This window comes from Dermacentor albipictus, chromosome 10, assembly GCF_038994185.2.
Source record: "Dermacentor albipictus isolate Rhodes 1998 colony chromosome 10, USDA_Dalb.pri_finalv2, whole genome shotgun sequence".
In the NCBI taxonomy this organism is placed as follows: Eukaryota; Metazoa; Arthropoda; class Arachnida; order Ixodida; family Ixodidae; genus Dermacentor; species Dermacentor albipictus.
Window position 1 is genome coordinate 86,832,766 of NC_091830.1, and position 15,728 is coordinate 86,848,493.

Below are 15,728 nucleotides of genomic sequence, written 5' to 3' on the forward strand. Positions count from 1 at the left end.
GAGCACTTCAATAAACCTCTCGCGCCAACTTGGATCCCTGAGTATGAGGAACAGATGTGCCGCTCTTCAATGAATCTCTTTCACCCTCATCTCGGACGCCGGGTATGTGACCACTTCGATCCTCTTTTCAAACTTCTCTCATGTCAACTTGGGTCACTGGGTATAAGGAACCGGGTATGCACCGCTCTGCAATGAACTTCCTTTAACTTGACTTCGGACACTGGGTACGTGGCGCACTTCAATAAACCTCTCGCACCAACTTGGATCCCTGGGTATGAGGAACAGATGTGCCGCTCTTCAATGAATCTCTTTCACCCTCATCTCGGACGCAGGTTATGTGACCACTTCGATCCTCTTTTCAAACTTCTCTCATGTCAACTTGGGTCACTGGGTATAAGGAACCGGGTATGCACCGCTCTGCAATGAACTTCCTTTAACCTATCTGCGGACACTGGGTACGTGGAGCACTTCAATAAACCTCTCGCGCCAACTTGGATACCTGAGTATGAGGAACAGATGTGCCGCTCTTCAATGAATCTCTTTCACCCTCATCTCGGACGCCGGGTATGTGACCACTTCGATCCTCTTTTCAAACTTCTCTCATGTCAACTTGGGTCACTGGGTATAAGGAACCGGGTATGCACCGCTCTGCAATGAACTTCCTTTAACTTGACTTCGGACACTGGGTACGTGGCGCACTTCAATAAACCTCTCGCGCCAACTTGGATACCTGAGTATGAGGAACAGATGTGCCGCTCATCAATGAATCTCTTTCACCCTCATCTCGGACGCCGGGTATGTGACCACTTCGATCCTCTTTTCAAACTTCTCTCATGTCAACTTGGGTCACTGGGTATAAGGAACCGGGTATGCACCGCTCTGCAATGAACTCCCTTTAACCTGACTTCGGACACTGGGTACGTGGAGCACTTCAATAAACCTCTCGCGCCAACTTGGATCCCTGAGTATGAGGAACAGATGTGCCGCTCTTCAATGAATCTCTTTCACCCTCATCTCGGACGCCGGGTATGTGACCACTTCGATCCTCTTTTCAAACTTCTCTCATGTCAACTTGGGTCACTGGGTATAAGGAACCGGGTATGCACCGCTCTGCAATGAACTTCCTTTAACTTGACTTCGGACACTGGGTACGTGGCGCACTTCAATAAACCTCTCGCGCCAACTTGGATCCCTGGGTATGAGGAACAGATGTGCCGCTCTTCAATGAATCTCTTTCACCCTCATCTCGGACGCAGGTTATGTGACCACTTCGATCCTCTTTTCAAACTTCTCTCATGTCAACTTGGGTCACTGGGTATAAGGAACCGGGTATGCACCGCTCTGCAATGAACTTCCTTTAACCTATCTGCGGACACTGGGTACGTGGAGCACTTCAATAAACCTCTCGCGCCAACTTGGATACCTGAGTAGGAGGAACAGATGTCCCGCTCTTCAATGAATCTCTTTCACCCTCATCTCGGACGCAGGTTATGTGACCACTTCGATCCTCTTTTCAAACTTCTCTCATGTAAACTTGGGTCACTGGGTATAAGGAACCGCGTATGCACCGCTCTGCAACGAACTTCCTTTAACCTATCTGCGGACACTGGGTACGTGGAGCACTTCAATAAACCTCTCGCGCCAACTTGGATACCTGAGTATGAGGAACAGATGTCCCGCTCTTCAATGAATCTCTTTCACCCTCATCTCGGACGCAGGTTATGTGACCACTACGATCCTCTTTTCAAACTTCTCTCATGTCAACTTGGGTCACTGGGTATAAGGAACCGGGTATGCACCGCTCTGCAATGAACTTCCTTTAACTTGACTTCGGACACTGGGTACGTGGAGCACTTCAATAAACCTCTCGCGCCAACTTGGATCCCTGAGTATGAGGAACAGATGTGCCGCTCTTCAATGAATCTCTTTCACCCTCATCTCGGACGCCGGGTATGTGACCACTTCGATCCTCTTTTCAAACTTCTCTCATGTCAACTTGGGTCACTGGGTATAAGGAATCGGGTATGCACCGCTCTGCAATGAACTTCCTTTAACCTGACTTCGGATACTGGGTACGTGGCGCACTTCAATAAACCTCTCGCGCCAACTTGGATCCCTGGGTATGAGGAACAGATGTGCCGCTCTTCAATGAATCTCTTTCACCCTCATCTCGGACGCAGGTTATGTGACCACTTCGATCCTCTTTTCAAACTTCTCTCATGTCAACTTGGGTCACTGGGTATAAGGAACCGGGTATGCACCGCTCTGCAATGAACTTCCTTTAACTTGACTTCGGACACTGGGTACGTGGCGCACTTCAATAAACCTCTCGCGCCAACTTGGATACCTGAGTATGAGGAACAGATGTCCCGCTCTTCAATGAATCTCTTTCACCCTCATCTCGGACGCAGGTTATGTGACCACTTCGATCCTCTTTTCAAACTTCTCTCATGTCAACTTGGGTCACTGGGTATAAGGAACCGGGTATGCACCGCTCTGCAATGAACTTCCTTTAACTTGACTTCGGACACTGGGTACGTGGCGCACTTCAATAAACCTCTCGCACCAACTTGGTGACCACTTCGATCCTCTTTTCAAACTTCTCTCATGTCAACTTGGGTCACTGGGTATAAGGAACCGGGTATGCACCGCTCTGCAACGAACTTCCTTTAACCTATCTGCGGACACTGGGTACGTGGAGCACTTCAATAAACCTCTCGCGCCAACTTGGATACCTGAGTAGGAGGAACAGATGTCCCGCTCTTCAATGAATCTCTTTCACCCTCATCTCGGACGCAGGTTATGCGACCACTTCGATCCTCTTTTCAAACTTCTCTCATGTAAACTTGGGTCACTGGGTATAAGGAACCGCGTATGCACCGCTCTGCAACGAACTTCCTTTAACCTATCTGCGGACACTGGGCACGTGGAGCACTTCAATAAACCTCTCGCGCCAACTTGGATACCTGAGTATGAGGAACAGATGTCCCGCTCTTCAATGAATCTCTTTCACCCTCATCTCGGACGCCGGGTATGTAACCACTTCGATCCTCTTTTCAAACTTCTCTCATGTCAACTTGGGTCACTGGGTATAAGGAACCGGGTATGCACCGCTCTGCAATGAACTTCCTTTAACTTGACTTCGGACACTGGGTACGTGGCGCACTTCAATAAACCTCTCGCGCCAACTTGGATACCTGAGTATGAGGAACAGATGTGCCGCTCTTCAATGAATCTCTTTCACCCTCATCTCGGACGCCGGGTATGTGACCACTTCGATCCTCTTTTCAAACTTCTCTCATGTCAACTTGGGTCACTGGGTATAAGGAACCGGGTATGCACCGCTCTGCAATGAACACCCTTTAACCTGACTTCGGACACTGGGTACGTGGAGCACTTCAATAAACCTCTCGCGCCAACTTGGATCCCTGAGTATGAGGAACAGATGTGCCGCTCTTCAATGAATCTCTTTCACCCTCATCTCGGACGCCGGGTATGTGACCACTTCGATCCTCTTTTCAAACTTCTCTCATGTCAACTTGGGTCACTGGGTATAAGGAACCGGGTATGCACCGCTCAGCAATGAACTTCCTTTAACTTGACTTCGGACACTGGGTACGTGGCGCACTTCAATAAACCTCTCGCACCAACTTGGATACCTGAGTATGAGGAACAGATGTGCCGCTCTTCAATGAATCTCTTTCACCCTCATCTCGGACGTCGGGTATGTGACCACTTCGATCCTCTTTTCAAACTTCTCTCATGTCAACTTGGGTCACTGGGTATAAGGAACCGGGTATGCACCGCTCTGCAATGAACTTCCTTTAACTTGACTTCGGACACTGGGTACGTGGCGCACTTCAATAAACCTCTCGCACCAACTTGGATACCTGAGTATGAGGAACAGATGTGCCGCTCTTCAATGAATCTCTTTCACCCTCATCTCGGACGCCGGGTATGTAACCACTTCGATCCTCTTTTCAAACTTCTCTCATGTCAACTTGGGTCACTGGGTATAAGGAACCGGGTATGCACCGCTCTGCAATGAACTTCCTTTAACTTGACTTCGGACACTGGGTACGTGGCGCACTTCAATAAACCTCTCGCGCCAACTTGGATACCTGAGTATGAGGAACAGATGTGCCGCTCTTCAATGAATCTCTTTCACCCTCATCTCGGACGCCGGGTATGTGACCACTTCGATCCTCTTTTCAAACTTCTCTCATGTCAACTTGGGTCACTGGGTATAAGGAACCGGGTATGCACCGCTCTGCAATGAACTCCCTTTAACCTGACTTCGGACACTGGGTACGTGGAGCACTTCAATAAACCTCTCGCGCCAACTTGGATCCCTGAGTATGAGGAACAGATGTGCCGCTCTTCAATGAATCTCTTTCACCCTCATCTCGGACGCCGGGTATGTGACCACTTCGATCCTCTTTTCAAACTTCTCTCATGTCAACTTGGGTCACTGGGTATAAGGAACCGGGTATGCACCGCTCTGCAATGAACTTCCTTTAACTTGACTTCGGACACTGGGTACGTGGCGCACTTCAATAAACCTCTCGCACCAACTTGGATACCTGAGTATGAGGAACAGATGTGCCGCTCTTCAATGAATCTCTTTCACCCTCATCTCGGACGTCGGGTATGTGACCACTTCGATCCTCTTTTCAAACTTATCTCATGTCAACTTGGGTCACTGGGTATAAGGAACCGGGTATGCACCGCTCTGCAATGAACTTCCTTTAACTTGACTTCGGACACTGGGTACGTGGCGCACTTCAATAAACCTCTCGCGCCAACTTGGATCCCTGAGTATGAGGAACAGATGTGCCGCTCTTCAATGAATCTCTTTCACCCTCATCTCGGACGCCGGGTATGTGACCACTTCGATCCTCTTTTCAAACTTCTCTCATGTCAACTTGGGTCACTGGGTATAAGGAACCGGGTATGCACCGCTCTGCAATGAACTCCCTTTAACCTGACTTCGGACACTGGGTACGTGGAGCACTTCAATAAACCTCTCGCGCCAACTTGGATCCCTGAGTATGAGGAACAGATGTGCCGCTCTTCAATGAATCTCTTTCACCCTCATCTCGGACGCCGGGTATGTGACCACTTCGATCCTCTTTTCAAACTTCTCTCATGTCAACTTGGCTCACTGGGTATAAGCAACCGGGTATGCACCGCTCTGCAATGAACTTCCTTTAACATGACTTCGGACACTGGGTACGTGGCGCACTTCAATAAACCTCTCGCACCAACTTGGATACCTGAGTATGAGGAACAGATGTGCCGCTCTTCAATGTATCTCTTTCACCCTCATCTCGGACGCAGGTTATGTGACCACTTCGATCCTCTTTTCAAACTTCTCTCATGTCAAGTTGGGTCACTGGGTATAAGGAACCGGGTATGCACCGCTCTGCAATGAACTTCCTTTAACCTATCTGCGGACACTGGGTACGTGGAGCACTTCAATAAACCTCTCGCGCCAACTTGGATACCTGAGTAGGAGGAACAGATGTCCCGCTCTTCAATGAATCTATTTCACCCTCATCTCGGACGCAGGTTATGTGACCACTTCGATCCTCTTTTCAAACTTCTCTCATGTAAACTTGGGTCCCTGGGTATAAGGAACCGCGTATGCACCGCTCTGCAACGAACTTCCTTTAACCTATCTGCGGACACTGGGTACGTGGAGCACTTCAATAAACCTCTCGCGCCAACTTGGATACCTGAGTATGAGGAACAGATGTCCCGCTCTTCAATGAATCTCTTTCACCCTCATCTCGGACGCAGGTTATGTGACCACTACGATCCTCTTTTCAAACTTCTCTCATGTCAACTTGGGTCACTGGGTATAAGGAACCGGGTATGCACCGCTCCGCAGTGAACTTCCTTTAACTTGACTTCGGACACTGGGTACGTGGAGCACTTCAATAAACCTCTCGCGCCAACTTGGATCCCTGAGTATGAGGAACAGATGTGCCGCTCTTCAATGAATCTCTTTCACCCTCATCTCGGACGCCGGGTATGTGACCACTTCGATCCTCTTTTCAAACTTCTCTCATGTCAACTTGGGTCACTGGGTATAAGGAATCGGGTATGCACCGCTATGCAATGAACTTCCTTTAACCTGACTTCGGACACTGGGTACGTGGCGCACTTCAATAAACCTCTCGCGCCAACTTGGATACCTGAGTATGAGGAACAGATGTGCCGCTCTTCAATGAATCTCTTTCACCCTCATCTCGGACGCCGGGTATGTGACCACTTCGATCCTCTTTTCAAACTTCTCTCATGTCAACTTGGGTCACTGGGTATAAGGAATCGGGTATGCACCGCTCTGCAATGAACTTCCTTTAACCTGACTTCGGACACTGGGTACGTGGAGCACTTCAATAAACCTCTCGCGCCAACTTGGATCCCTGAGTATGAGGAACAGATGTGCCGCTCTTCAATGAATCTCTTTCACCCTCATCTCGGACGCAGGTTATGTGACCACTTCGATCCTCTTTTCAAACTTCTCTCATGTCAACTTGGGTCACTGGGTATAAGGAACCGGGTATGCACCGCTCTGCAATGAACTTCCTTTAACTTGACTTCGGACACTGGGTACGTGGCGCACTTCAATAAACCTCTCGCACCAACTTGGATACCTGAGTATGAGGAACAGATGTGCCGCTCTTCAATGAATCTCTTTCACCCTCATCTCGGACGCCGGGTATGTGACCACTTCGATCCTCTTTTCAAACTTCTCTCATGTCAACTTGGGTCACTGGGTATAAGGAACCGGGTATGCACCGCTCTGCAATGAACTTCCTTTAACCTGACTTCGGACACTGGGTACGTGGAGCACTTCAATAAACCTCTCGCGCCAACTTGGATACCTGGGTATGAGGAACAGATGTGCCGCTCTTCAATGAATCTCTTTCACCCTCATCTCGGACGCCGGGTATGTGACCACTTCGATCCTCTTTTCAAACTACTCTCATGTCAACTTGGGTCACTGGGTATAAGGAACCGGGTACGCACCGCTCTGCAATGAACTTCCTTTAACTTGACTTCGGACACTGGGTACGTGGCGCACTTCAATAAACCTCTCGCGCCAACTTGGATACCTGAGTATGAGGAACAGATGTGCCGCTCTTCAATGAATCTCTTTCACCCTCATCTCGGACGCCGGGTATGTGACCACTTCGATCCTCTTTTCAAACTTCTCTCATGTCAACTTGGGTCACTGGGTATAAGGAACAGGGTATGCACCGCTCTGCAATGAACTTCCTTTAACCTGACTTCGGACACTGGGTACGTGGAGCACTTCAATAAACCTCTCGCGCCAACTTGGATCCCTGGGTATGAGGAACAGATGTGCCGCTCTTCAATGAATCTCTTTCACCCTCATCTCGGACGCCGGGTATGTGACCACTTCGATCCTCTTTTCAAACTTCTCTCATGTCAACTTGGGTCACTGGGTATAAGGAACCGGGTATGCACCGCTCTGCAATGAACTTCCTTTAACTTGACTTCGGACACTGGGTACGTGGCGCACTTCAATAAACCTCTCGCACCAACTTGGATACCTGAGTATGAGGAACAGATGTGCCGCTCTTCAATGAATCTCTTTCACCCTCATCTCGGACGCCGGGTATGTGACCACTTCGATCCTCTTTTCAAACTTCTCTCATGTCAACTTGGGTCACTGGGTATAAGGAACCGGGTATGCACCGCTCTGCAATGAACTTCCTTTAACCTGACTTCGGACACTGGGTACGTGGAGCACTTCAATAAACCTCTCGCGCCAACTTGGATACCTGGGTATGAGGAACAGATGTGCCGCTCTTCAATGAATCTCTTTCACCCTCATCTCGGACGCCGGGTATGTGACCACTTCGATCCTCTTTTCAAACTACTCTCATGTCAACTTGGGTCACTGGGTATAAGGAACCGGGTACGCACCGCTCTGCAATGAACTTCCTTTAACTTGACTTCGGACACTGGGTACGTGGCGCACTTCAATAAACCTCTCGCGCCAACTTGGATACCTGAGTATGAGGAACAGATGTGCCGCTCTTCAATGAATCTCTTTCACCCTCATCTCGGACGCCGGGTATGTGACCACTTCGATCCTCTTTTCAAACTTCTCTCATGTCAACTTGGGTCACTGGGTATAAGGAACAGGGTATGCACCGCTCTGCAATGAACTTCCTTTAACTTGACTTCGGACACTGGGTACGTGGCGCACTTCAATAAACCTCTCGCACCAACTTGGTGACCACTTCGATCCTCTTTTCAAACTTCTCTCATGTCAACTTGGGTCACTGGGTATAAGGAACCGGGTATGCACCGCTCTGCAACGAACTTCCTTTAACCTATCTGCGGACACTGGGTACGTGGAGCACTTCAATAAACCTCTCGCGCCAACTTGGATACCTGAGTAGGAGGAACAGATGTCCCGCTCTTCAATGAATCTCTTTCACCCTCATCTTGGACGCAGGTTATGTGACCACTTCGATCCTCTTTTCAAACTTCTCTCATGTAAACTTGGGTCACTGGTTATAAGGAACCGCGTATGCACCGCTCTGCAACGAACTTCCTTTAACCTATCTGCGGACACTGGGTACGTGGAGCACTTCAATAAACCTCTCGCGCCAACTTGGATACCTGAGTATGAGGAACAGATGTCCCGCTCTTCAATGAATCTCTTTCACCCTCATCTCGGACGCAGGTTATGTGACCACTTCGATCCTCTTTTCAAACTTCTCTCATGTCAACTTGGGTCACTGGGTATAAGGAACCGGGTATGCACCGCTCTGCAATGAACTTCCTTTAACCTGACTTCGGACACTGGGTACGTGGAGCACTTCAATAAACTTCTGGTGTCAACATGGGTCCCTGACAATTAAGAACGATTTATGTGCCGCTCTTCAATGAACTTCTTTCAACCTAACTTCGCTTACGGGCTATGTGCCGCTGAGTACGTTCAGTAATTTCACCACTTTCTCTGGTGTTGGGCTAAATAGAAACTTCAAAATATTCAAACAATTGCTTGTCTGAATGCATATTCTCACGGGAGCCCCGCGCGAACATCGTGGCTGTGCCACAATATCGTCCAGTGCGTCCAGAGGGGAATTCAAAGAAAGGAACCAGAATGCATATACGCTTAATATATGACGTATTTCGGCGGTCGCAATAGGGTGTGTCGCTGCATTGGTCCAATGCTAATCGCATTAACGTCGACATTCATCGTAAGGTTTGTTCTGCCGGAGTTTTAGAAGCGAAACTTTCCTGTGGGAATCTCGCCGTGTTTTTGTGATCCATGGGTGCTGCCTTACTGTTCTCTAGCCGAATAGGCCAACCAATCACAGCGGAGGACGCACGCCGCGCGCGTTGCTCGCTCCTTGAAAGGGAACAGGCGAACACGTGGCCTGTGCTCTACGAAGGCTGCTTAGAGTGGCAGCATTCGGCTCGTTTAAGCTACGTCAAATTGAAAATTCTGATAAACCGCCCTCAAACACTTGTGCCCGATCGAGGTTTCTGTATAGGTTTCGTTTCCAAAGCTTCCGTGAAGCTGCTGAAAATAAATTGACGGAAATCTTTCAATCAGGCACATGACTCCTGCGGTATAGCGCGAATTCAGGAGCAGGTGACTGACTACGCATGAATACACTGCAATATCCGTACGCGCAACAAACTAGCATTGATAGTCTCACCTGTGCATACTTTCTCCACCGCTCAAGACGTACGAGTTTCCTCCAAAGCATCCTCGCAGGCGACCAGGCAGGGAATACCAGAAGGCATTCACCCGAAGGTGCGAGCAGGCTCGCCAAGTTCTTCATCGCTTTCGCCTGGTCTTTCACCCAGTTGAGGCAAAAGAACGAGTAGATGCGACTGAACGTTCCGTACTTAGCGGCGAAATCAGCCACATCGTCGTTGATATTAAGGTGCTCGAACACGATATTGCTGTGCGCGGAGTTTTCCCGAGCGTAGGACAACATCTCATCAGACGCGTCCACTGCGACGATTCTGCGGCACGGCGGGCAGCTTGCAAGAAGGCCGCTGCGAGTGAAGTCACCCGTACCGCAGCCGAGATCGAGAAACTGTTCATACTCCGTGTTACTTGGAGCAAAGGTCATGTTGAGGAGCGTCAGAACCTGAAGATTCGTTTGTCGCTGTGTCTGGTTATTGCTTGCGTAGAGGCCGGCATCATACGTCGGATTCTTCGAAAAGTTGCTCATGTTCTCGTAGGGCCTCTTTGGTAAGTACTGGTATTCTGAAAAAGCAAAAGATGCAGTAACGGAGTGAAGCAAAATACAAAAATAATTTGTTTTGTCTAGAAAGCTTAACGGTACACTGCCAGTGTATTGAACCGGAACTGAACTGCAAACCGAAAGAAGAAACAACTACTGACAAGACTGTAGAGAAGCCTTAGGTGGTTACTGCCAATCTAAGTGCTTAGCCAAACTCTTCTAGGAAGCTAATCGCTTTATAAATGAATGATGCGCTTTTTTTAAATTATGGGATTTTACGTGCCAAAACCACTTTCTGATTATGAGGCACACCGTAGTGGGGGACTCCGGAAATTTTGACCACCTGGCGTTCTTTAACGTGCACCTAAATCTAAGTACACTGGTGTGTTCGCATTTCGCCCCCATCGAAATGCGGCCGCCGTGGCCGGGATTCACTCCCGCGACCTCGTGCTCAGCAGCCTAACACCGTAGCCACATGAGCAATCACGGCGGGTCAAAAAAATTATGCGCTTGAAGGCGCACATTTGTTGCGGTGAACGTATTTAGGCAGCATTTATTGTTTTATTGCACAATTCTTTAGGAAGCCGAGCCGCTAACCAGCAGATGTGAACTGGTAATAGAGATTGCTGTAATTATAAGTCAGTTCGTCATAAGTTTGTTGTGTTCAGCGCGTAAGAGAGCGGACGTACCAGAGCACTGTCATCCTCCTCTCCCGCTGCTGTAGCCCTATGCTGCAGCCGCTGCAGCAGGAGAGGGTCGTGGGAGAGGAGGAGATGTGTCTTTTCCGACAGCTCCCTAGCCAGATGTACGCGTTGGAACGCGTCCGCACTCGACAAACCACGTCTGGGTGCGTACGGCGGAGGCTGCGTAGCGCGCCGACGCGCGTTGGCGTAGAGTCCTTGCGCTGCTAGGATTTCCACGCCCGCGCGACGCGCCTAACGTGACCACGGCAAAACAGCGTGACTTCCAGAACGGCTTTTTCGCGTGGTGTGCAAGCAAGATGCGTGCGTTGGGAGCGGCGTTCCGCGCGCGTCTCGGTAGTCGATCATGGCAGCTGTTCAAGCCTTAAGCCATAGCGGCAGCATTTATAATGAAGTCACAATCGCCCAAGCGAAACGTCGGCCCCCATTGTAAATGGCTTCATACAAACAGCACAAAAACCTCAACGTGAAATCGGCAGTGTGGAGGGAAGTGCCGGCCGCCGTCCTGCGAGATACCAAAGGGCAAGCAAGGTAAGCACGTAGATTCTGCAACTTGTTGTCAGCCTTTTGTGCGAACAATTGTCTACTAAACAGCTTCGCATTTGTCTTTGCAGACGCCCTGGATTTGGCGCAAAAGCAGTGGAAATTGCTGCGCGTTGAATTTCCCAGAATTTTCAATGACTGCATGCACTCCCAAAATACGTTACGCAATCCCAAATACGCACAATACGCACAAATGCGCACAAAATACGCACTCCCAAATACAAGACGAAGCCCCTCGTGCTGCAAGTAGATGCTAGCCAGCATGGAGTGGGAGCTGCCACTATTCAGAAATTACACCCTCTGATCTACCGTTCTCAATCACTGACAGAAGTTCTAGAGAAGCGCGCACAAAATGAAAAGCAGATAGTGGCCTTTGTGCATGGCCACCATCTTTCACGACTACGCCTTCGCACAGCCATACATCCTGGTGGAAAGGGACCACCGCCCACTCGCGGCGATCTTGATGACGCTACTCCACTAGTCCAATATATCTGCAAAGAGTGCGATTGACACTCCAGAATACTAACTTCGGACAACATACAAAACTGGAAACCAGATGTTCATAGCAGGTGCCCTGTCTCGGTTTCCTTCGAAAAAATAGTGCGGGAAGGAGAGCATTTCCAAGTAAACATCGTCCAAGAGTTAACAGTCTCCACAGAAAGACTACAGCAGATAAACCCAGATGAGAATTTCTGTACTCTTAAGCAATATGCAAGTAGGAAATGGTCAGAAGAAAGAAAATGAAGCACACAACGGCGGGAGCTGTCATCAGGTTCTGGCAAGAGGTCTTTGCGACGCATAGCCTTCCCGCAAATTTATCAGCGACAACGAGCCACCGTTTAAGAGCCACAAGTTTGCTGAATACATGACGCAGTGTGACATCGTCCACACTACATCGAGCCCGCACTACCCCCGTTCAAACAGAATGGCAGAGCGAGCCGGCCAAGAGGCGAAGAAGCTTCTGAGAAAGACGCCATACGACACTAGAGTTCTACAGCACCGTGCTGGAGTGCTGCACTCCTGCACTCCAGTCCTGCACTGCACTGCTGCACTCCAGTCCAGCGTCTGATGGAATGGACAAGGACGCAGCTGCTTAGACGCACTAAACTTCTAGAGCGTAAGACACTGCCAACCCAGCACGCAACTGCAAAACTTAAGGAGATATGCTAGTGCCAACAGACATACTACAACCGATGTACAATAACCCTGGAGCGTGTGCATCCTGCGTTTGCGGTCGCAGTGTTCGATAGCCGAATCTCTGAGTTGTCCCCAGCAGTCGTAATCACAGAAGACGCTACACGCAGGTCGTACATCGTGCAAACGCAGATTTTCAAAGCCTTCGTCGCAACAAAGAGCATATACGCTCCCACAGCTCCACTTCAAGAGCAGCGACAATGCCAATGCGCACACGACCCCAACCTCAGGCACTGAGGCGAAGCTCAAGACAGCGCCGAAAGCCATGACACTAGGTGGAGTGTGAGTGAAGCCTTAGTTCCAAAACATTTTTCTTTCAATGAAGAAATGGATACGTCCAACACCGGCATAGCAAGTGCCGGCTCGCTTCTTGGTTGTAGCCAAAGCGCGCCAATAAATCGTCTTTATTTACCAGCGGCCACAGTGTGCAGTTGTGTTTGCAACCAGGTTCACATGAAGAGCTTGACTTCGACGCAAGATCAGTTATAGGACATCTCGGACTTGATGTCAGCATCAAAGATATCGTCATCAGCCCTGCCGTCATCTCTGGCACAGTCTCGCAGTCGCTTCTGGCATCAGACTCGACGTCAACAGTGTCGGCGGCGGCTGCCCCAAGTCAACAATGAGCCAAACCAACAAGAAGCTGCTGCCGCACTTCCACACTTCATCGTTCAGCGAGTTTCCGCGGTCATCCAGTGAGGTGTGTTGACATTTGTTTGGGCACGCATGACACCATGCTTGTTAATTCAGTGAGTACGCTTATGTTTACCAGTTTATATGGCTGGCAAAACTACTACACTTTGTATAGCTGTCCACTAATTTGCTATCGCAATCGATGCTTCGCCCTTTGAGCGAAACTGCGACTTTTTCTTCTGGACACTGGTCTCCCAATTCAAGACTAACGAAGTACAAAGACCAAGGCCAAAGGACTAAACCTTGCAGTGCAGTTTGAAATCTGGCAAAGCGCGCAGCACGCATAACAAGCGAGCGACGAAATATGCTACAAGGTAAATGTACCGCAATTCAAGTGGCCGAATCCACTTGAATTTGGCTGCGGAGAAGGTCGTGCTCCTGCTCTAGCAAGTGTACGCACCGACGCACTCAGTGCGGAGGCATGTTGCTAACAAGTACTGAACCATTAATCTTGTCCATCTGTCCCCTGTCATGCGTTGTAGGCGATTATGGTATATAATCTTGCTGGCCGCTTCTCGTGCTTCTGAGCTTCCCTAGCCTAGGTTTTCCTGTGCTGATTCGTTGGCGACAGCTCCATGGCAACCAATAGCAATGCGACCTTCTTAACGTTGTCGATGTTCTAGTTGATCCCGATCTCCCGCTGACATGCATACAACTGCATTTACGAAGGTTAACGCCAGGACATGGACAATTTTCCACAGGTCTCTGACCATTTCATGTAGCGGTTGCAGCCCCACATGCATCTACGTGGCATTATGTTCTGTGATTGAATGGCTGTTCAAGCCGTCTTCTCCTCGTGCACTCTATACATATAACTGTACAGGCAAAAGTGTACGCCTAGGAATTTGAGGGATGAGTCCAAACGCAGTATCCCTCCGCAAAATCGCTGCGCCACACCATCTACTACCTCGCCCGCAGCCTGGATTGTATGCACCGCTGTATGCACCGCTGTATGCACCGCGTATGCACCGCTCTGCAACGAACTTCCTTTAACCTATCTGCGGACACTGGGTACGTGGAGAACTTCAATAAACCTCTCGCGCCAACTTGAATACCTGAGGATGAGGAACAGATGTGCCGCTCTTCAATGAATCTCTTTCACCCTCATCTCGGACGCAGGTTATGTGACCACTTCGATCCTCTTTTCAAACTTCTCTCATGTCAACTTGGGTCACTGGGTATAAGGAACGGGGTATGCACCGCTCTGCAATGAACTTCCTTTAACTGTACACCGAAGTGGAGGCCCAACGTCAATGTTTCGTCGGTACCGATGTCAAGAAGTGCTTGAAAATCGTGTGAATTCTCCGCCATCAATATGAGATGATTTGCATAGGCTAAGCCTGGGACGCGCCCGTTTTTGTCAATTCCTCTTGTGTTGTGCTCCAGACCGAAGCACTTAGTTCTCAGTTCGAAGCACTAACCGTTCTCAGTTCGTAACAGCTAATGGCTATGACTCAACTCATAGCGACGTTCAGTCCGGTGTGCCCCAAGGCTCCGTCCTGGGACCTCTATTATTCCTTATCTAGATTAATGACTTACCTTCAGCAATAACCTCTGACGTACATTTATTTGCAGACGACTCTGTAATCCTCAGAGAAATAACTAACGAACACGACATCTCCCTGCTTCAGGCCGATCTCAATAACGTCAGCAAATGGTGCCGATTGTGGCGAATGGAACTCAACATTAACAAATGCAAATTTCTGAGAGTATCCCGATCTAACGATAATCTGCCTGTGTACTACTTGAATAACGTTGCTTTAGAATCTACTAACTCATATAAGTACTTATGCGTACATAGAACATTTAAATTAGCATGGAATCATCCCGCCGAATACATAATTAATCAAGCTAACCGCTTAATGGGATACTTACGCGTAACTTTTCTCATGCTTCCTCTCCTTTAAAATTACTACTTTATAAAACCCTGTTACGGCCAAAATTAGAATACGCTGCAGCTATATGGCACCTTACCACGAAACCCTAATACATTCCCTTGAACTCATCCAAAACAATGCCACTCGTTTTATTCTTGGGAATTATTACCGTGGTGCGAGCGTTTCTTCAATGAAATTGAATCTGGGTCTTCAAGCGCTAGCAACACGTCGAAAAATTTCCCGCCTTTCATTTTTTCATAAGCTGTATCACCACCCTACACTTCATCCAAAATTCATGTCGCTACCATATTACTTATCTCACCGCACTGATCATCATCATAAAGTTAGAATTGGTACAAGTAACACGACACACTTTTTACACTTATTTTTGCCACGTACGTCGAAAGATTGGAATGAACTTCCTTCTGACATTGTTTCCATTAATAACAATGATCATTTTCGAAAAG

At 48.8% G+C, this 15,728-nt stretch overlaps 1 protein-coding gene across 1 annotated transcript in view; it reads right to left on the reverse strand.

Moving 5' to 3' along the window:
• LOC139050568 (uncharacterized) overlaps window positions 1-15,728 on the reverse strand; it is a 64,199-nt gene that overhangs the window by 26,495 nt on the left and 21,976 nt on the right. Inside the window, exon 4 of the mRNA XM_070527113.1 lies at window positions 9,717-10,276. Within this exon, the coding sequence (XP_070383214.1) occupies window positions 9,717-10,276 (560 nt within the window). The remainder of the gene's footprint in view (window positions 1-9,716; window positions 10,277-15,728) is intronic.